Source organism: Hyaena hyaena, unplaced genomic scaffold (genome assembly GCF_003009895.1).
Source record: "Hyaena hyaena isolate Hyena2069 unplaced genomic scaffold, ASM300989v1 scaffold_124, whole genome shotgun sequence".
Taxonomy (NCBI): Eukaryota; Metazoa; Chordata; class Mammalia; order Carnivora; family Hyaenidae; genus Hyaena; species Hyaena hyaena.
The window spans coordinates 3,388,354-3,411,810 of record NW_024080755.1 but is presented as its reverse complement, the minus strand read 5'-3'; the positions used below and the strand labels follow the sequence as shown (position 1 = coordinate 3,411,810).

General features: G+C 42.9%; 1 protein-coding gene across 2 annotated transcripts in view; it reads right to left on the bottom strand.

Annotated features, from left to right (window-relative positions):
- Positions 1-14,033, bottom strand: part of LOC120235166 (SEC23 interacting protein) — a 47,911-nt gene extending 33,878 nt beyond the window's left edge. For both annotated transcript variants that reach the window (XM_039237340.1, XM_039237341.1), the window contains exons 1-4: positions 13,814-14,033; positions 9,996-10,528; positions 6,105-6,327; positions 5,070-5,263 (exon numbers count right to left, since the gene is read on the bottom strand). In XM_039237340.1, coding sequence (XP_039093271.1) covers positions 5,070-5,263; positions 6,105-6,327; positions 9,996-10,528; positions 13,814-13,976 — 1,113 coding nt within the window. In that variant the 5' untranslated portion in view covers positions 13,977-14,033. The remainder of the gene's footprint in view (positions 1-5,069; positions 5,264-6,104; positions 6,328-9,995; positions 10,529-13,813) is intronic.
- Positions 14,034-23,457: the final 9,424 nt, after the last annotated feature.

Here is a 23,457-nt window from a genome sequence, read left to right as displayed (position 1 = left end):
CAAAATTGAAGAGTTTCTTTTTGTCTCCTAGATAGTCATTCAATATTGATTCCTCTCCATCAGCCTCTATGCATCTGACCTTCTTCCTCACTTTGTCTTTTGGAATTTTAAACATATTTCTTCATAATTCTTAAGAGCAAGATACAAACAAAAAGAATAATTTGCACTTTGGGGAACCTAGATGGCTCACTCAGTTGAGTGTCTGACTTCAGCTCAGGTTATGATCTTGCAGTTCCTGAGTTCCAGCCCCACATCGGGCTCTCTGCTGTCAGCACACAGCCCTCTTCAGATCCTTTGTCTCCCTCTCTCTCTGCCCTTCCCCTGCTGCTGGTTCTCTCTCTCAAGATAAATAAAAAAGTAAAAAGAATTATCTGCACTTTTTTTATATTCCCTTTCAATCCACAGCTTTATGGTAAAATTTTTTTAGGTTTATTTATTTATATTGAGAGTGACAGAGACAATGTAAGCGAGGGAGGGGCAGAGACGGGGAGAGAGGGGGGAGGGGGAAGAAAGAGGGGAGAGACAGAGAGGGAGGGACAGGGAGGGAGAGAGAGGGAGAATGTCCAAACTGCCAGCACAGAGCCTGATGCAGGGCACGAACCCACAGGATCTGAGTCAAAACCAAGAGGGTTGCCTAGGTGGCTCAGTCAGTTGAGAATCTGACTTCGGCTCAGGTCATGATCTCGCAGTTTGTAAGTTCAAGCCCTGCATCGGGCTCCATGCTGACAGCTCAGTGCCTGGAGCCTGCTTCAGATTCTATGTCTCCCTCTCCCTCTCCCTCTGCCCCTCTCGTGCTCATGCTCTATCTCTCTCTCTCTCAAAAATAAATAAACATTAAAAAAAATTTTTAAAAGAGAATAAAAGACAAGAAACCAAGAGTCAGACGCTTAATCGACTGAGCCACCCAGGCACCCCAGCCACAGCTTTATGATAAATGTCGTCTGGCAGAGCAAGTTCCCACACATCATTCTTCCAAATGGTCTTGGTTATTCCATTGTGACCTTCCATATAAAATTCAGGAGCAGTTTGCAAATTTTACCTTAAAACTCCTAATGGGATTTTGATTGGGATTACATAAAATTTATAAAATAAGTTGGGAAGAGCTAACATCTTAACTGTACATCTATGAACATAATATTCAGCATCATTTCTTGAGATCATCTTTTATGTCCATCAATCCTGTTTGACGGTTTTTTTCCATAAGTTCATATACGTATTTGTCGGACTTTTTCCTACTTAGCCTGTAGTTTTCTTAGTATTATAAATAGTATCTGCTTTTTTTATTACGGTTTCTAATCCGTCCTTCCTTCCTCCTTCTTTCCTCCCTCCCTCCTTTCCTCATTTTTTCTTTCTGTACCCTCCACGCCCAACATTGGGCTTCAACTCATGACCCTGAAATCTAGAGTCACATGCTTTGCTAACTGAGCCAGCCAGGTGTCCCCTTTGGTTAGTTATTTCTATTGCATAGGAACACTCTTAATTTGTAAATGTTGATTTTATATCTACAGACTTACAGTGCTAATGGTATTTCTAAAAGTTCTCCTGATTTTTGACATAATCATATCATCATCAAGTAGAAGGTGTTTTCTGTTTCCAACTCTTCTGTTTTGTGTTAGTGCTCTGATAGGATAAGATCACCTACACAATACTGAGCAATATGTATCATCTGCTTCTCTTTTTCTCATTAGCTTTTTCACTTCCTAACTTCCTCTGCCTCTTCCCAGATCTACATTGAGTTTCCTGAAAGAGCTGAAGAGGAGCTAAGATCTCCCTAGGTTAAGAATGGCCATGTGCTGGGGTGTCTGGGTAGCTCAGTCAGTTAAGCATCTGACTCCTGACTTCAGGTCAGGTCATAATCTCATGGTTTGTGGGTTTGAGCCCTACATCAGGCCTTGCCCTGGCCACATGGAGCTTGCTTCGGAGTTTCTCTCTCTTTCTCTCTGTCTCTGCCCTTCCCTCAGGCCCATGCACACATACTCTCTCTCAAAATAAACAAACATTAAAAGAAAAAAAAATGAATAGCCATGTGCTGTTGAGATAGTCAGTACATGGACAGCTACCACAACCTCAATGCCTGTGTCATCTGTTTATAATCAAGTATAGTTAAGATGAAATACATACTTTCAGATACCACTTGGACTTTATACTTAGACTATACACTCTAGCTTCAAAATAATAGGAATAAACATTCAGCCTTGGGACGTTATACCTTGAGTAGGATCTTATCAAAGGTACCAAAAACTACAGTATTCATTTGTTTGTTTAATAATTTAGGGCTAAATGGAATGCCTGGGTGACTCAGTCGGTTAAGCGTCCAATTCTTGGTTTCAGCTCAGGTCATCTCATGGTTCATGAGATCGAGCCCCATGTCGGACTCTGCGCTGATGGTGTAGAGCCTACCCAGGGTTCTCTCTCTCCCTCTCCCTACTCACTATAAAAATAAATAAACTTTAAAAAAATAATAACTTAGATCTAAACTTAAGCTATAGATATCAGCAGTCTTTTACATTTTTCCTCATTCCAGTAACTAAAATTATGTCTTAGGAGACAGGCGCCTCCTGGTACTTGATAGTCCCAAAAACAAAATTAATATTATGCCTTCTTCTCAGTCTTTGGTCTTTTTAACTGGGTTCTGACTCTACTCTAAATCAGTGTTTTCCAAACTGTGGGTCATGCCTAGTAATGAATTCTAAAATCAATGTTTTAAATGAAATAGAAAATACCAGACTGATACCTAGTAAGTGTTTGTACTGTTTCACGGACCTCTGTTTTTAATGGTGTGTTAGCACAGGCTCACCCCGGCTCACAAGAGCCATCACAGCTTTTCCCAACTCCATGTCCAGTAACATCCTGTTGATAAATCTGGCCATGAAGGGGGTACTAACATCATGGAAATCACCAAATGCTATAAAGCAGGGGCTTTTGTTCCCCCAGAGAGCCAGTTTACCACCACACACCACTATTTCTGATAGTTAAATGTGTGTGTGTGTCTGAGTGTGTGTGTGTGTGTGTGTGTGTGTGTGTGTGTGAGAGAGAGAGAGAGAGAAAGAGAGTATCAAATGTGTATATAAATCTCAAGGTAAACTGTATTTCTTAATATGGGTTGAAGTGAAAAAAATCTGAAGTCTCTGCTCACAACAACCTTCTTTTCCAATTCACTTTCCCCAACTAACCACTGTCTTACTTTAGGCGAACACTCATCTTCTGGTACCGATTTGGTTACAGAACAGTATTTCATAGTTGCTACTACAAAGATTAGTATTTCCAGAACAGACACAACTGATAATACCTAAGAAATGCATTTATAATTAAAAAAAAAAAAAGAAAATGCTCCATAAAAAGTCTATACTATTATAGTTATTAGAAAAAAATATGAACATAGGGACGCCTGGGTGGCTCAGTTGGTTAAGCATCTGACTCTTAATTTTAGCTCAGGTCATGATCGAGCCCCGTATTGGGCTCCATAGTAGGCATGGAACCTGCTTAAGATTCTCTTTCTCCCTCTGTCCCTTTCCCCTGAGTGTGAGCACACTCTCTCCCTCACAAAAAAGTAAAAATAAAAAAATAAAAAAGTATACGTATATGGACAAATAACAGTCTAATAAAAAAAATGTTTTTTAAGATATTTTTTTAAAGTAATCTCCACACCCAACGTGAGGCTTGAACTCACAACCCCGAGTTCAAGAGTCACATGCTCCACTGACTGAGCCAGTCAGGTACCCCTAAGAAAGTATTTTTTAAATGTAGGGGTTCAATTTGAAAGGATGACAATATTGTGATTTTATTTTTTTTTTCTTATCTCTATTAAATATTACATTCTCTGGGGGCAAAAACATTTAGTTAATTAAAAGGTAGCTGTTAAACTTGACTGTCAGTTACTGAACAAAACATAAGGTCTAGTCCTTGCTTAAAGCTATTCAAAATCTGAATTTAGGGGCGCCTGGGTGGCTCAGTGGGTTAAGCGTTGGACTTCAGCTCAGGTCACGATCTCACGGTTCGTGGGTTTGAGCCCTGCATCAGGTTCTGTGCTGACAGCTAGCTCAGAGCCTGGAGCCTGTTACAGATTCTGTATCTCCCTCTCTCTCTGACTCTCCCCTGCTCACACTGTCTCTCTCTCTCTCTCTCTCTCTCAGAGATAAATAAAATATTGAAAACAAAATTTTTTTTAATCTGAATCTAGAGAAGATTAACATTGTAGGAGCTCGTTTTAATGTTAACATGGTGTTGTTTTAATGCTTTCTGTTAGCACTGGTTATCCCAGTTTTAATAACTACTACATTAAAAAAAGTAAGTAGGAGTGCCTGGTTGGCTCAGTCAGTTAAACATTCAGCTCAGGTCACTATCTCACGGTTGGTCTGACTGAGCCCTGTGTCAGGGTCCATGCTGACAGCCCCAGGCATGTTGGGATTCTCTTTCTCCTACTTGGGATTCTCTCTCTCCCTCTCTTTCCCTCTGCTCATTCCTCGCTCACACATGGTCACACATACCCATGCACTCTCTCGAAATAAATGTTAAGAAAAAAAATAGTAGCTAAAGTGTTCTGTATCTTGTTTCCAATGTGCATAAATTGAATTCATGTATTAATTCACCCATTAAGTAGAAACATAAGAAATGAATGCAATTACATGAAAACACATTAACCACCAGTTTTAGAATGACTAATAAATCTTAAAACATTTGTTTCTATTCCATTTTCTACTTGTTTTCAAAAATCAGAAGTTAAGCTCAAGTCATTTGCTGAACAGTAATCAGAGAAGAATCCATATGTTCGGCACCTGCTATCAGCAACAGATCCCAGCAGACTAAGTTGGTTTGAAGGTCTGATACAAGTATCTTTCTAGATTTGCAATAAGCCCCTGTAAAACAGTCCACCTTCAGACACTGAGGCCATGATTAGCACCTCATCTGAACAATGGCACCACTGAAAAAGCAATCTTCTTTGTGAACAGGATCAAAACAGGCTCTTCAAAAGCCTGCTTCCTTGTGAGGGGTGTTACGTGGGGCTCCAATATACACAGGGCCTACGTGTTTTGAAGAAAAGCATTAAAAAAAAAATAAAACCCACATACCTCTAGTTTTTCACTGAACTCCTCTGTATAGGGAATAAATCTGCTATCTGTGTCCCCTTTGTAAAACCAAGTACAGCGTCTGACTTCAGCCGGCTCCTCTTCCCAGTACACAGCTTTCCTCATTCGATCATAGAGATAGACGTCGTAGCGCCCTCCATCCGTGCCTAGAACCACGCTCTCAGGGTCCGGCTGGACTGGAGCACAAAGTCCACATTTTAACCCAACAGTTACAAGGCATGTTGAAAAATAATGAAAAATTTAAAAATAGTAAGTTAATTTAAAAAATAAAAAACAAAATAAATAATGAATATGGTGATTAGTTGATCCTTAAAGACAAAGAACTAAGTTCATTCTTGTTTAAAAATTGAAGTTCAGTATTAATTTGTGCTGACTCCTCATTAAGTGAAGAAAAAATAGCCGGAGCAAAGTTTCAAGGCATGATCATAAAATAATTCAAATAACCGGACTTTCTTTTTTTAATCCAAGCAGCAAGTCTCCATGAAGTATGCTTCTAGAGGGTATTAACAAGTGACTTTTAAGTCTCATGATGAAATATCATCAAGATTTAAAAAACAAACAAACACATAATTCCATACTCCAAGACTTCTCAGAGCCTTAACACACTCCATTGCACTATCTATCTCAAGAGGTGAATGAAGTTAAATCAGTTCCAAAAGTCGCCTGACCGTGGAACACTTTTCAAAGCATCTTCAGGAACAAGAACTCCAAAGATGTTTTATAAATGCCTGTAACTACAAAATAATGAGGGAAATAGGAAAAATGACACCTACATTATAGGGACTATTCTATTTCTCTAACTTAAAATATCTTTAAACAAAGATGAAAACTACTGAAACATTTTTAAAACCTTGCTCAAATAACTCAGGACTTCTATTACTATCACTACCTTAAGATAGAGTCTGGTGGAGTCTACAAGGATTAAGGAATTTGACATTCACAGAGTGTAAGCCATGGATAAATATCATTTCTTCTCTTCCTTAAATGACCTACAAATGGTGCATGACCAGTGCTTACCTGAATTATAGATTTCTTCGAGATTCAAAGAGTCAAACACACTGAAAGGCATCCACAGTTGCTTGAATTCTACCTCCTTGCAGTAAAACCAGTGGGGTTGCACAGGTTCATACTGGTTTTGAAGTAGAAAAGGAGGGGGCGCTTGCACGGAGGGACCCGCAGGTCTAGCAAGAGCCTGCTGTTGTGTTGGAGGGGTCAACCCTGACGGCACTGAAGGAGGAACCTGGAAGACACCAGAAAGACAGGACTATGACATCTGTCCAAACAATCCTGTATATGCCTCAAACCCCAAGTAACGTTACTAATGGTTATCCTTCCTGTATTTCTGGACAACTATTTAGTTTACTAACTAGGCCCTACAGCAACTAAAACAATGGTTTTTAATCTAACAAAATTAAAAACAAAATCCAACATCAGTCTCAAAGTAAACTAGGCTTTCTTGGGGCGCCTGGGTGGCTCAGTCAGTTGGGTGTTCAACTTCGGCTCAGGTCATGATCTCACAGTTTGTGGGCTCAAGCTCCATGTCAGGCTCTGTGCTGACAGCTCAGAGCCTGGAGCCTGTTTTGGATTCTGTGTCTCCCTCTCTCTCTGACCCTCCCCTGCTCACGTTCTCTCTCTCTCTTTCTCTCTCTCAAAAATAAATAAACATTGGGGCGCCTGGGTGGCTCACTCAGTTAAGCGTCCAACTTCGGCTCAGGTAACGATCTCACAGTTCGTGGGTTTGAGCCCACATCGGGCTCTATGCCGATAGCCAACTCAGACCCTAGTGCCTGTTTCGGATTCTGTATCTCTCTCTCTCTGACCCTCCCGTGCTCATGATGTCTCTCTCAGAAATAAATAAAAAACATTAAATAAATAAGCATTAAAAAAAAAACAAGGTAAACTGGGCTTTCTTAAACTGATGGTAAAATAACCTAGCACCTTTACAGAAATTGATCTAGCAGTATATCTCCTGTGATTTATTTAATTTTTATTCCTTGACCTGTCCATTCTATCTTAAGAAGTAATAAAGAAGTAAAAATTTACCTACAAAGACTAAATGATCATTTATAATAGAAAATCACTGAACACAATCAAAATGTCTAACAGAGACCTGATTAAATACATTACCTGCGACTTAAAAGGTAGAACTCTCTAGAGCCATTAAAAATGTTTTAGAAAAAAATCTTAACATATAAAAAATGTTCACAGAAATCATATACAATGTCTGTCTAGAAAAAAAGATAAAACAGAGAAAAATGAGAAGAGGGATTATCTAGGGGCAATTTTTAATCATTTGAGTATTCTGCATTTTTCAATTTTCTACACTGGAAATATTTTTAAAATCAGAATCAGGGACACCTGGGTGGTTCGTGGTTTGTGGGTTTGAGCCCTGCATCAGGCCTAACGTTAGCGGCACAGAGCCTGCTTGGAATTCCCTCTCTCCCCGTCTCTCTCTGCCCCTCCCCTGCTTGCACGCATTCTCTCTCCCCCTCTCTCAAAAAATAAACTTAAAAAAATTAAAAGTCGGGGAGCACTTGGGTGGCTTGGTTGGTAAAGTGTCTGACTTCAACTCAGGTCACGATCTCACAGCTCGGAGCCTGGAGCGTGCTTCAGATTCTGTGTCTCCCTCTCTCTCTCTCTGCCCCTCCCCCACCTGTCTCTCTCAAAATTAACATTAAAAAGTTTTTAACTTAAAAATTAAAAAAATAATTGTTTAATTAGAATACAACTATTTTTAAATGTCTTAATTAAAAATAATTTTGTAATGTATTGATGTTAAAATTACTGAGGTGATAACTGTACTGTGGTCATGTAAAAAAACATCCTTATTCTTAGAACACTGGCACTAAAACAGGTAGGAATAAAGAGTCATAATGCATTCAACTGACTATTTCCCAAACAACTGCATGCAGACGTCCAAATGTGAGAGAGTGCACATGTGCACAAGTGAAAGAACAAATGGGGTTAGATGTTAATGACAGGTAAATATGGCTTTAAGGGTATTGGGGTGCTGTTTGTGCTATTTTTATTTTTGTAGCTGTCAAGTCTGAAATTATCATTTTTAAATTTCTTAATTAGAAACCTTTTCAAACATTTAAGCAGCAAACTAATATATTAACTATACCACATACTATGAGGCACTTATTTTCCAATATGCTGAAATCCAACATTATCGAGAGTTAATGTACTGATAGGATTTAAATTAAACAACAAAGCTGAGCCCATTCTCTGTTCCCAAGAGAGAAGTTAGGTCATTCTCTGATTATAATACCGCTATCTCTGCCACACTTGGGTTCTTAATTCTTCCTTTTAATCTTTTCCCTGTTTTTGATTCAGTTGATTTCCCTGTGGAAGTCAGCTCAACAATTAACTGGGGAAAAAAAGCATTAGGGAATTTCATAGAATTTACCCAATGCAAATGTTGTCCCATCACACTCCTGAGATGGAGCTTGACTGTCTAGACCCAAACTTCATAATGTAAATAAAAGAAATTATTGAAGTCATAAATTTTAGTCCTTGTAATTGAATGTTTTGATTGAACAGAATAATTAAAAAATGAGAAAATGGCAGTCTGTTAATAAATGCTTCAACTCTAACACATCCCTAGATAACATTTATTATTGGTATCTCACACTAAAATACTGACATGTAGTTAACTCATTAAAATCAGGTACTACTTCCATAAATCAATAATATAAACCAAACTACAAACCACTTAATGAGCTTCCTTTAAATTTTTTTTTTTAATGTTTATTCATTTTTTTTTGAGAGAGTGGCAGTAGGGAGCCGTGGCAGAGAGAGAAAGGGGACAAAGGATCCAAAGCGGGCTCTGCACTCACAGCAGCAACCCCAATGTGGGGCTTGAACTCGCAAACTATGAGATCATGACCTGAGCCAAAATCTGACTCTCAACCAAATGAGCCACCGAGGTGCCCCTTTATGAGCTTCCTTTAAAAGAATGTTTACTGGGGCGCCTGGGTGGCTTAGTCGGTTAAGCGTCCGACTTTCGCTTAGGTCACGATCTCGCGGTTCGTGGGTTCGAGCCCCGCGTCGGGCTCTGTGCTGACTGCCAGCTCAGAGCCTGGAGCCTGTTTCAGTCTGTGACTCCCTCTCTCTCTGACCCTCCCTTGCTCGCGCTGTCTCTCTCTCTCTCTCCTGGAAATAAATAAAATATTAAAAAATAATAATAATAATAAAAAAAAATAAAAGAATGTTTACTTCAAAGCACGTAGCTTACAAAGAATGTCTTCTGAAAACAGTTTATCATCATGCTAACTATTAGAAGCCCAGCATTGAGACACCTGGGTGGCTCAGGGGGTTCAGCGTCCAATTCTTGATTTTCGCTCAAGTCATAATCTCACGGTTGGTGGGATTGAGCCCCAGGTTGGGCTCTGCACTGACAGTGCAGAGCCTGCTTGAGATTCTCTCTCACCCTCTCTCTCTGCTCCTTCCCGATTTGTATGTGCAGGCGAGCAAACGCACACTCTCACGTTCTGAAAATAACTCAGTAAATAAACTTTTTTAAAAAATGAAATGAAAAAATAAAAATAGAAGCTGTTTTTAAAAGCATAGGCTAAGATGAGAAATAAAAAATCAGAGCAAGGGGCACCTGAGTGGCTCTGTTGGTCGAGCATCCGACTTCGGCTAAGGTCATGATCTCACGGCTTGTGAGTCTGAGCTCCGCGTCAGGCTCTGGGCTGACGACTCAGAGCCCAGAGCTTCCTTTGGATTCTACATCTCTCTCTCTCTCTCTCTCTCTCTCTTCCCCTCCCCTGCTCACGTTCTGTCTCTGTTGTCTCCAAAATGAATAAATGTTAAAAAAAAAATTTTTTTTTAATAAAAAATAGAACACAATACAATAAAACAAAACAGAGTGAATAGCCAGGACATAAAAACATGTCTCCATACCGGTGGCAAAGATCCTGCAGGCACCTGGTACATGTGAACAGGGGGTCCCACAGGGGGAGGATGGGCGGGATGGCCTGGCGTTTGGCACTGCTGCAGCTGTGGGGGTGCAATGTACGGGTTGGCCCTGCTGCTGACAGGGGTGTGACGATACGGATTGTGTCCTTGTTGGGGCGTTCCTTGCGGAGGGCTCCCAAAATTGGAAGGAGGGAGGCTACTTGGCTGAGAAGGCAGGTAAGTATTCATTCCCATCTGTGCAGAAGGTGGAGCACCATAGTGAGCCTTCGAGATGGCCGGTGAACACGCATTCGACACATCTTGGGATCCAGTTGTGAAGGGCAGAGCAGCTGGGGGCTTGGGGTACACTGAGTGTCCAGCCGATGCTGCCACAGCTGTTAACGGTGACTGTCCAATGTTCCCAAAAGGATCACTACTGCTTGATACCTGAGAGAAGTAACTAAATGTCTGTGGGGTAGATGTGTGAGCAGAAGTCTGACCGAGGAAGCTGTCCTCCTCACCCACGTCGGTGGCATCCTCTGAAAAGGAACAGGAGAGCAAAAGATTTAAAGGATAGTCTCTTGTTCTGCAGCTACGATCCTAGACGGCAGAACTCGCAATTGTACGTGTTCTTTTGTTTTCCTATTTCCGCATTACCAAAAAAGAAAAAGGAAAACCTTGTTCTTTTTTCCTTTGAGATGAAAAACTAGGGGCGCCTAGTTCTCAGTCGGTTAAGTGTCCGACTTTGGCTCAGGTCATCATCTCATGGTTGGTGGGTTCGAGCCCCTCATCGGGCTCTGTGCTGACAGCTCAGAGCCTGGGGTCTGTTTCAGATTCTGTATCTCCCTCTCTCTCTGACCCTCTCCTGCTCACGCTGTTTCTCTCTCTCTCTCAGAAATAAATTAAAAAAAAAAAAAAAACATTAAAAAAGAAGAAGAAAAACTAGAAAACAAGAATACGAAAAAACAGAAGGGGGGAAATTTGAATTCATTCATAACCCCACCTCCCAGAGACAATAGACAATCACTGTTAACAAGTCAATATTTTGGCACATAACCTTTGATATTTTTTAAGTAAATATAAGTAGTCAAGTATTTATTTTGTAACTATATATAAATTACACGTATTTGTATACAGGAGTTTTTAAAAACAGAAACAGAATCTATACCTACGATTTTTACATTTTATTTTTCATTTCTTCCTGGTTAAAAAAAAAAAATTCAAATACATTCCGCTACCAAAATACACGTAATTTTACTTCTACAGTAATCAGAAACTTAGGTAGAGATATGGACTCTGTTGACAAGAAGGGGTGTGTCGGGACTCTCACCTACAAAGCATTCATTGTACAAATGAACATGTGGCATTTGTATTCCCAAGGCAAAGTAGGTCAACCATTAATAGCCATCCCAAAAGTCACATTATCGCAACCAGAGAACTAGTCATTAGAGAATGCCCAATCACCATTTAAAAAAAGCCATTTTCTAACCAAAGTTAAGATCTCTTCACTTCCCTTTGCCCAAACTGATCTTCCCTGCAGGTATTATCAATCCCAAACTACCTTCTCTTCTGCAACCAAGTTGTAAAATAAAAGGATTCTCCCTCCACGTGGCCTCGAAAGTCCAGTCTGCTCATCTTACTAAACTTTCAAAAGCCCTTAGCTTGTAGAAACTGTCTTCCTAATCTTTCCCTTCTCCGGTCTCAGTCCCCCTTCCCTCCTACGGCTGGAGGCAAGGAGCCCAGCAGAAGACCCACACTCGGCACACTCGGCACGCGGGCACACTGATCCTTGCCCCCGAGAGGCCTTCTTTCGCTGGGCTCGCAGACATTCTGGCTTGAGCTTCTAGGTTGCTCCCACTGTATTTCTCACACATCAATTTAACTGAGATACTCCACTATTCAAAATACTCTCCATTGTTTCTTTGTAACCAAAAATAAATTCTCACCTCCTTCACAAAGCCCTTTGTCTGCTGGCTTTATTCTCCTGCTGGGGTAGATCTCCAGCTCCCACTCTCTCTTTTCAGCTGCCTGAAATGGTCTGTATTTCTCAGTTCATCTCTCAACAACTAAAAACATGGAATGGGAAAATAAACCTCTGTGGTATCTTTCATCCTTTACGACAGCCTGGGACCAGCCTGATCCAAGAGACTTTTTTCTGATTAGCATCAAATGCAAATGAAAGCCTCATCTCAGCAGGCTGCCAGCTCACCTCAGGGGCACTTTCTAATGACAGGTGGACACATTTGGCATCGAAACCGACAACTTTAATAAGCGCCTGTACGCTTCTGACACTCCCAAATCCGTCTCAAACTGAGTGTGTTCTCACGTATCCCAGAAGCTATCATCCAACTGCTTCCACAACACTTCTGACAGACTCAGCCACATACACCCCAAGCTTAGTAAGCCTGAAAATGAATTTGCCACCTTCCCAGATCCCTTCACGTGCTCATTTTACTACACTGCACTATCTCAACAGGTGTTTACCAACATCCATCCAGACATCAAACTGAAACATTGTCTCTTAGACTCCTCCCCCGGCTCCATTTCTCAATCCCTTCACTTAACCACTCAGTCATTCAAGAAACACGTACACAATATCCATCGCATGCTTGTTAGGGAGTCCGGTCTTCCCGCTAAAACTGAATGAAGGAAAGGAGCCTCTGTGCTGAGAGAGCTGACAGTATGGCCTCCGGGGAGTCACTGAGTCCCAACAATGTATAGTCTAAAACATCTCTCACCTCTCATCCCTGCTCTTCATACCCAATGTGCCTGACTCCCAACAGCCTCCAGACTGACCGCTCTTGCTACAGTCAGCTTTACTCTGGTGCAACCTCAGAAAATTCCAGTCTTTCTGAAACACACCTCTAATTCCACTGCCTCGTTAATTTAAAATCCTTCAAAGGCTCCTCCACACCCTACAGGGTAAACTACAAACTCCTTGGTATGGTAGATGTGGCCCTTGGTGATCTCCTCCCCTCTGACTACTCAGGCCACGCCCCGGCACACACTTTAGCAACAGCTGCAAACATCAAGAAGCCCACAGTCCAAACAGAGAGGCAGATGTGTTTATTTCACAAACATTTCTATAACACTATGTGTCAGGCACTACACTCAGCGCCTTACAAAAATTAATCCACTTCTCATTACAGCCTTATGAGGCTGTACAGACATGGAAGGTGAAGCCCAGAGAGGAAAAGTAACATGCCGAAGGTCCCACAGCAAGTTCCTGGCACAGCCAGGGCTGGAACACAGCCTGTGCTCCTAGGTACTATGGTCTGGGTTATGCCACCCAATCATTAAAAAGCTAGACAATAATAAAGGCATGAAAGAGCTAGGGTGCACAAAGGAGTGGGGGCCAAGGAGAACAGGAAAAAGCTTCTTAGACAAAGTGATACACAGCTTTGAAGGATGAGTACTGCATTCCGTTCCTCTACTTTGTAAGTATTACAAGTCTATCCAAGGAGATCTCCTACTGCTTCCTAGTTGAGAAGCATTATTTTCTTTGCATTCCCTGCCAGCACTTGGCACACGAGCATGTGTTCAACAAAAATTTGTGTAATGCCTGTGCCAGTGTGGAGTGTCCAGCCCTCGGATCAGAGGGGTCCTCGGACGGAGAGCAAGCCTCATGATCTGGCCCCCGAATTCCAAGATCTCAAAGCCCCCGGGCCACTCAAACCTGGCCACTGACGGCCCTGGCAAGCTACCCACAGAGTCGAAGCACAAGGAACACCTCTTGTTCGACCCTTGTCACCCCACGCCCTCCGCCACTGCCTCCCGCACACACTCTTCCCACCGGACCCGCCCCCCCCCCCGCCCCCCACTACCTCCAGGCAGGAGCAAGGAGGCCGAGGCAGCGACGGCTTGGGTGACTGGGATGAAGGGCACGTTGAAGCTGAATTCCGTGGCCGAGGAAGAGAAGAGTAAGTTCGTGCCCGACGAGGAGGTGGAGGCGGTGCCGCCGCTACCGTTAGTTTTCCTCTCGGCCATGGCTGCGGCCCACCGTCCGTTACACGTCTCCTGGCAGCCGGTGCAGCACCACCGGCCGGAAACCGGTCACACTCGGGGCCAGCACACTTCCGCACATGCGCACAAGGCCCGGAACTCCGGTCGGCTCGTCAGACGCCTTCCCGTTCCCCGGAAAGCGCCGCCAGAAACTAACATGGCGGCGCTGGCTTCACGCCCGTGTCCTGCCACGTGACGCTCCTAGGCGCGGCCTTGGCGGAGGCTGGGTCTGGAGTGTGGGAGTGGCAGTACTGCTGGTTCTGAAGCACCTCACGAATTGACGCTGAGGGTCACGGATTGCGGGGGCGCGCTGGGCTGCCTAAAAGTATCGAATGAACAGTTTAACTGGCTTTTGGAGGAACAGCGAGAGCCTGCAGGGGAAGTCAGCGGAGCGCTGTCCCCATTGGGAGGGAAGAAGAGGTGTTGAGCCATTTGTAGCCAAAGCTGAGCCCGACTCACCCACGCTAGCAACTCACATCCAACCCGCCCACATGTCTTTCTGGACTGAACTGAACTCTTTTGTTGGCCCAGAAATAGAAATGATAAAACTTCTGAAGTTTTTAAGCCATGTTTAAAAAAGGAACCAGGGAACTGAAATTTGGAGTTGCTACATTTTAAAATAGCTTTCTATATCTGTCTACAATAATCTGATTAGTTCAATCCCAAAATGCGCTGTGGATGACTTGGATGTAATTGTCATCTTTCATGTAGTTAGGGATTATGAAATAAAAAATAACAGACAAGTCGCTTTTCAGAAGGTGGGAGAGGAAGATAGACCCCAAACGAAGCTTTGAAATAATGAAACTCCTTCCCCGCAGCTATTCACTTCTGATAGAACCTGTTTACTTAACTCAATAATTATTTAGTGTGCTTCCTGTCAGACATAAAATGAGACACTAGTTAAAAGCATACAGTAAGGATAGGGGCGCCTGGGTGGCTTAGTCGGTTAAGCGTCCGACTTTCGCTTAGGTCATGATCTTGCGGATCGTGGGTTCGAGCCCCGCGTCGGGCTCTGTGCTGACTGCCAGCTCAGAGCCTGGAGCCTGTTTCAGTCTGTGACTCCCTCTCTCTCTGACCCTCCCCTGCTCACGCTGTCTCTCTCTCTCTCTCCTAGAAATAAATAAAACGTTAAAAAAAATTAAAAAAAATAAATAAAAGCATACAGTAAGGATAGATTTTACTGGATAATAACTATTAAAATAGGAAAGAGGGTACATCGTGAACTGAACTGAACTTCACCAAAAGACTGGAGACTTTCCAAAGACCAGAGTGCTAAGGGGAAGGCATTGAGAGGTGCCAAGGGATGTTGGTCCCTGTGTCGTGGCCACGTGGGTTTCTTAATTGACAATCATCTGAAGGAGAGACAAACTTCTCATATCTTTATGACAGGCAGTTATACAAGTTAGAGCAATATACCACCAGTCTGGGAAGAGATGGGCCTTGAGAAGACAGTTCTGTGTGGCAGATTTACATCTCAAAGCTATAAGGGATCGATAACTGCAAGTTTTCTAAAGTAACTGCTCTGAAAGGGAGCCCAGGGGCCCATATGCCTAGTACCAGGTTTTGCCTGGAACACACAGTAAGCTCTTCTGGCAGTGTTGAGCTTTCTCAGGGCAGGCATTTTAAGGAGGACTGAGGTCATTTTAAGGACATGGCCATAAACTGCTAGAAGACTTGCTAGAATTGGGTCAAGGAGAGAGTCTTTGTCATTCCTATGGGTGGGCAAGGCAGTACACCAAACCCTATGGGTTCGGTGGAATATAAGATAGACACAGAAGCCTTCCTTCTTAGAGCATATAGTTTGGCCAGGAATGCAGGAAACTAAACAGTGGTGAAAGTTGTAATGTAGAACTTCCCCAAGTGTGTTACATGGAATATGGACACCATCAGGGGAGGGGGCTATAATCATTCTGTGGGGAAAGATGGCAAATATTTAGACTAATCAGACCATCAACAAAGGACCTACATAGGGTTGAATGACATGAAAGGATTCCTTGAAGAAGAAAATTTTAAGTTGAGACCTGAAAGACAATGAATAGAAGTTAACTGGAAAATTTGGTGGGGAGGGTTTAAAGGAAGCAATGAGAGATCATTTCAAAAAAAAAAGTTACAGTATGTAGGGATACCCTGAAATGCCACACTGAGCAACTGGAAGAAAGTTGAAAGATGAGAATGAAACGCAGAGCAAGGCCAGATGATGCAGGGGCTTACAAGTCAAGAGCAACAGGGAGCCAAAGAAGGGTTTAAAAGAGGGTAGGGAGGGGTGCCCGTGAGGCTCAGTTGGTTACGTGTCTGACTTCAACTCAGGTCATGATCTCATGGTTCATGGGTTCAAGCCCCACATTGGGCTCTGTGCTGACAGCTTGGAGCCTGCTTCACATTCTGTGTCTCCCTCTCTGCCTCTCTCCCTGCTTGCTCTCTGTCTCTCAAAAAAAAAAAAAAAAAATTACCATTAAATTTTTTTTAAATAAAAGAGGGTGGAGAAATAACATTTGCCCTGTAGAAAATTCATTCTGACTTCAGTGTAATAAAACAGATAAGGAAAGGGCAACCCGGGCTGCTACAAGGGACCAGGAAGTAGTGAGAGTAGCTCATATTAGAGCAATGGCAGTAGAAATGAGCAGAGAAATAGGAGTATCTCCTGGGGAGAGACATCAGATTCAAGAGACGTGTCTTCATTTCTTTCCTCCTGGGGAAACTCTGTTGAAAACACAAATAGGTGTGTTTGATTTTTAAACCCAGAAGGATTAGGGGGATAGGAGAAGATTCGACAGCAACAAGATTTTGCGCGCACACAACACACACACACACACACACACACAAATGGACCGGTAGTAGGTGATTTAGCAAACCAGTAATGGGGAAAGCCCCACAGCAACTTTATTTGCACCATAGAATCATCATAAGGGTGAGGGCCTGATGACCCCAGGCACCTCAGGAGGTAGCAGCAAAGCTAGAGAGTTTGGAAGAATTGGGTACAACTGCTGGAGAAGCAGTTAGGTCTCTTCCCCCCTACTCTGAGTAACTGGACCACTAACCATCCCCCTTCTAGAAAAAAAGAGTGTATGTTTTCCCTTCTGGAGTGGGTAACAAAAGAAACAGTAAGCAAGTAGGTACAGATTGAGTAATAAAATAATCTCTCTCACAACCCCAGCCAAGTTTCTCTGCACAGCTCCGAGAACACTGGGTGCCAGACCTTCAACCTTCAGGCAGAAGATTAGAAGCCTCTTCTTTGAGGCATGGGAATGAGAGACATAGAGATGCTGAAACAGGGGTTCCTAGGAAGACAGCCCAGCCAGGTCACCCCATGTTAAGTTCACAATCAACAACCCCTATTTATATGCTCTGAGCTCCCAGTCACCTTATTAGTCCCCACACTTTTTTTTTTTTTAAGTCCGTTGTATGGCCAACATGGGGCTCAAAGTCACAACCCTGACATCAACAGCAACTGAGCTGGTCAGGCACCCCTGGTCCCCACACTTCAAATACGATCACCACATAATTGAGAAGATCCTCTAATGTGAAAGAGATCAGAACAAGACACACACCAAATGAAGAAGAAATAGCAACTTAGAAGAAACAACCCACATGGTTCTAAGAAAAAGACTTACAAAGTCTGTCAGTAATATCCTCAGAGGGATAAGAGGCTCATTGACCAAGAAACAAGATTAATGTGTTAATTTTTTAAAAATTGTTTTTTAACATTTATTTATTTTTGAGAAACAGATGCAGAGCATGGCGGGGGAGGGGGCGGGAGGGGAGAGAGAGAGAGAGAGAAGGAGACACAGAATCCAAAGCAGGCTTCAGGCTCTGAGCAAGCTGTCAGCACAGAGCTGAACCCACGAACGGTGAGATCATGACCTGAGCCGAAGTCAGACACTCAACCAACTGAGCCATCAAGGCGCCCGCCCCCCCTAGAATGTTATTTTAAAAAGAAAAGAAATGTTCAGGGAACACACAAGAAGCTCAGTAGAAGGAAGATAAATAATGAGAAATCTCCCAAAAAACAAGGCAAAAAGACAGATGGGAGCGAGGAGAGAAACATAAGAAAATTGGAGTGCTGGGCAAGGAAAGCCAATATCTGTATATTAAGAGTTCTGCTAAGAATAGAGGTAGAGAAAATGCAGGGGAGGGAATCATCAAAGACAAAAAAAAATTTTATTCTAAGAAATGAAGGATACAAGTTTCCAGATTGCAAGGGTTGACTACCCAGCACAGCAGTTGAAAATAGACCCACACTAGAACACTGGAGACAAACAGAGGATTCTTAAAGGTTCCAGAAGGATAAAACAGGTCAAATGTAAAGGAATTCAGCTCTCTAAATCCTTACCCCTCCAGCACACCTTCTGAGAAAGCAAATGGAGGAGGTGCCCCACCAAAATAAAGGAATAAGCTAAGAAAGTCTTCCTACGTGGCATACAGGACACATGATGTCCAACACAGGTGTACAGGAGAATGTAAGCTGCTTTAACAAAAAGACCCAAAATGCAGTGGCTCAAACAAAGTAAAGGTTCATTTCCCACAGAAGAGTGCGTGCAGTTAACCAGTTTTTCATCTTCAGTACAAGGTTTTCAAGGCTGCTCTAGTTCTGACCAGCCAAGGCAGTGGCTGGGGGGCAGAGTAGTTCAGGCACAGACGTCTCATCTTAAGAAGTGAGACATGGGGCGCCTGGGTGGCTTAGTCGGTTAAGCGTCCGACTTTCACTTAAGTCATGATCCCGCGGTTCGTGGGTTCGAGCCCCGCGTCGGGCTCTGTGCTGACTGCCAGCTCAGAGCCTGGAGCCTGTTTCAGTCTGTGACTCCCTCTCTCTCTGACCCTCCCCTGCTCACGCTGTCTCTCTCTCTCTCCTAGAAATAAATAAAAATNTCCCTCTCTCTCTGACCCTCCCCTGCTCACGCTGTCTCTCTCTCTCTCCTAGAAATAAATAAAAATATTAAAAAAAAAAAAGAAGTGAGACAGACCTTGCACGAATTACTTCTGTTCACATTCCACTAGTGAGGATGTGAACAAAGTCATTCCTGGTACAAGAAGAGCTGGGAATACAGTCCCCCCCCGAGTAGGCACATCCAACCTACAGTTCTGTAACTGTTCTGTATGGCGGAAGAAGATTTTAGTGGGCAGGTGACAGTCTGCCCCTCTGGCCACCAAGCACCAACCCTTCTTCCCACATGTAGAATATACTTGTTTCTCGAAGGAGGCAACCAGCTGCATCCTGTTTAACATCCAGGATCTGTGGGTGCAGCTCAGCCCTTTCCACTGGGCCTGGATGTGGCTCCTCATGAGCCATAACAACAGGGCACAGTAGACAGTCAGAGAGCAAGAACAGGCTAGCTGCATGCAGACTCCCACTGTTGCACAGAAATGATTAAATCTCGTGAGGCATAAATCGAAAAGACTCCCTGCCCTGGGAGTGGAGAACGTTTATGATTAGTCCTGGCTGCCCCTGGTTTGGGTGTCTAGAAATATCTCCCCAGGGGCGCCTAGGTGGCTCAGTCAGTTAATCCTCCGACTTCGGCTCAGGTCACGATCTCACGGTTCGTGGGTTCGAGCCCCATGTCGGGCTCTGTGCTTACTGCCAGCTCAGAGCCTGGAGCCTGTTTCAGATTCTGTATCTCCCTCTCTCTGACCCTCCCTTGCTCACGCTGTCTCTCTCTCTCTCTCTCAGAAATAAATAAAACATAAAAAAAAAATCTCCCCAATCTACAGTCCTCCCTGGCCTCGGCGTTGCCGTCAGGGAGGTTTCTCCTTGTCCTCGGCCCTCCCATGGCTATATCTCAAGTGGCACTGGGAAGCACATTCTCTTTGGGGGCTGTACAGCTTTGGGAGCCCCCACTGCCTGTTCCTATGAGTGAGGGGCCTGAGACTTGCTGTAAAACTTGACGAGTTGCAGACTTTTTCAGGCCACACTCCTGGTATTTTATTTCCTGAAAGTTTCATGGTCTTTACATCCTTGTCTGACTTGAGCCCTTTTTCTGTCAGCCTAATAGGCATAGGTGGGAAGCTACATCCTTGATCTGACCTTTGCCATGAGGCAGGATTCTTTAGTTTCCCAGAAATATCTTAACAGACCCTTGAAAATGCCTTTGAGCAAGATTCTTACCTCCTCTATCTGAATACAGAGGCCCTGGTCTCTCCCGTGCTGTCTGACTTGGTAGCACTGGCTACCTGTGGCTGCTGAGCACTAGAAAGGTGGCTGTCTGAATTGAGAAGTGTGGGGCTCGAACCCATGAACCGTGAGATCATGACCCGAGCTGAAGTCGGACACTTAACCGACTGAGCCACCCAGGTGCCCCTGATGTTGGACTCTTAACCAACTGAACCACCCAGGTGCCCCTTTTTCATCATCTTATTTCCCCACTGTATCATCTTCTTTTCCCACCAGTAATATCTATACCTGGTTTTGCCAGTATTTTAAATGTTGGCCATTCTAACAGGTATGTAATAGTATCTCATTATGGTTTCTTGTTTGTTTTCTATTTTCTATTTATTTAGAGAGAGAGAGAGAAAGAGAGTGTGCACACACATGTAGGGTAGGAGGGGCAGAGGGTGAGAGAGGGTGAGAGAGAGAGAATCTCAAGCAGGGCTCGACCTCACAATATTGAGCTCATGACCTTAGCTGAAATCATGAGTCAGAGGTTTAGCCAACTGAGCCACCCAGGTGCCCCAGTTTGTTTTCAATTTGTAATTGAAGTGTAATTGATATATATTTCAGGTGTAAAACATATTGATTTGACAGCTATACACATTATGAAATGCTCACCGCCACAAGTGTAGTTTCTACCTGTCCCCAAAGTTATTACAATGTTATTGATTATATTCCCTATGCTGTGCTTTTCATTCCTGTGACTTATTTATTTTATAATTAGAAGTTTGTGCCTTTTTTAAACTCTAAATGTGACTATTGATAACTTAATTTACATATATGGTTTGCAAGATATTTCTGAGAGACTGAATACACAAACAATGGCCAGACCATATTTAACAAAAGAACTCTGCAGCAATTGGCCCAGGAAAGTCAGAACTTGGTCAATGGGTCCAATTTCCCTATTTGTTGCCTCCACTCACTCCTCAGAAACCAGGGATAGTTAAAAAATCCCTTCTTGTTTTTATCTTCCAAGAAAGAAGATAAATGCAAAAGACTAACTCGTTCTTGCAAATTCCAACATTAGACTCCCCTCCACCCTTCCTCAATGACTTCCTTGTTTTATGAAACTCAAAATTTACCACTCTCCTTTGAGATGTTCCTGCATGAACATTCTCCCTATAACAACAGCCTAAATGAAATCAATCGCCTTCATTGTCTCAGGCATTTCATTTTCACTGATTGCTACCCGCCCTCCAACCACTAAACTGGAGCCACCTTACTTTGTGTTTGTGTTTGTAAACACCCCACTTACACCACTTTCTGAATTACTTAGAGTAATGCTAGCAGCTGTAACAAAGAGGCCTCAGAATGCAATGTTCATATAAAAATACAGGCTGTCACACAGAGTCCTTCAGGTCATCACCATCCTGTCCATCACAAAGAGGAAAGAACATATCCAGGCCAAAAGTTTTCTCATAAGCAATTGAGGGGAAGTTCAAGAGCCAGCATATGCTCCCAGTTCATAGGTAAGAACCTTATCAGGAAGCCCTACCTAGCTGCAAAGGAGGCTGGGAAATGTAGTCCCTCGTTGGGCAAGCAGCCTTATTATACTTCTGTAGCTAGAAAATGCAGGTCTTCCCCAGGAAATCTACCTATAGCTATGGAAGGAGGAGGGAACCGATTTTTCTGGAGTGTCAATGAAACCATGAATGGAAAGAGAATCTTAAGGATAATGGTGGTAGGAGACCCTAGGAAGAAAGTTTTGTACCAGAGGTAGAGGGCAACAAATCTAGATCGGAACAGGTCAAAAGGCTCTAGGAAGGGTATCCAAGAAAATGTGTCTAAACATCTAGAGAAGAAATTTAAGCAACTGATGGAAAATGTGCACTCTCCATTCAGCAACCATTTATTGAGCCCCTATGCTATGCCAGGCATTGTTCTAGGCTCTAGGGAATAAAAAGCATATAACTACCAACATCATTGCTTCAAGGATCTTACAGTCTAATGGAAATTCTAGTGCAGTTGGGGTTTAATTAATAACAAATATGTAGCTAGCAAATATTAAACTAGCAAATGTTTAAAAGAAATTCACCCCACCCTGAAGGCCATTACATTCAACTCTCCCTGCCAATTCTTTCAGTAGTTCTGTTCCTAAATTAACAGGATTACATCACCACTTCTGCTGTTTTTCCTGTTTGCATTATATTGTTGACTCCCCAGATGAACAATGAGGATTTTGCCCCTTTCGATCTTTGTCCTCATCACATATATGAACCCTTTCCTCTTAGCCTCTCACCCTAGTTAAATTATAACATTGGCTAGACTAACACTCAAATTGCAACATTATTATGATTACATAAAGATAATTAGTAGCCAAGTCATATGATAAATTGTCATTTTAAAATTTTTGTTTGCAAGCTTTGTTTTCCTAGGCTTGAACACTCTTCCCTCACACTTTTTGCCCAGTTATCTCTTATTTGTCTTTCAAATCCTAGTGTAAATGTCACATTTCAGGAAAGCCCTCAAACATCCCTTTCCTTTACCCCATAGAGGTACATAGGGTTATTTAATGCCCTCCTTAAAAATATAGGCTTGGTGTGGGGACAGCAGTGCCATTAGTGGTGGCGGGAAGTCAAATCTTGCCACAGAGATGTGCTTTTAAAATAATGACATTTCGGGGAGCCTGGGTGGCTCAGTCAGTTGAGCATCAGACTTTGGCTCAGGTCATGATCTCACCATTTGTGATTTCGAGCCCCAAGCCTGGCTCTGTGCTGACATTCAGAGCCTGGAGCCTGCTTCAGATTCTGTGACTTCCTCTCTCTCTACCCCTCCCCCACTTCTCTCCCTCCCCCCCCCGAAAAAATAAACATTAAAAACATACATTAAAAATGTAAAAAAGTGACATTACAAAAGCACCACAGAGTCTCTTTAAGTAAATGTGAGCAATGGTTTGCTTCTAAGTCACTAAATACAGAGGGAGAAACTTAGAGCTTGAACGTCCCTAGCCACTGCTGACTTGGTATCCATTGGCAATTTCAGGTAAAGCAAATCAATCTGCATTAAAAGCAGACACTCTCTTGTCCACATACATTTAATTTGCCTGTTACTGGTCAAGAAACTAACATATGGGATTTCTCCATTTAATCCCAGGGGCTTGGCAATGCTCTCCGCTACACACATGAATAAATGAACAAAGTGGTGGTAGAGTCCTGGATTTGAAACTCCGTTTTCTCAGCTCAACCAAACTCACAAGAGCCAGATGTATAAACCGGTAGGCCAGTTAATTAGTTCACAATGAGAAATACAAATTACCTGCTTTTGCTCTAAGTAGGGCTTGAGATTCGAGTTCAGTTCTTATCCTTAGGCTTCCCACTTTCCAGT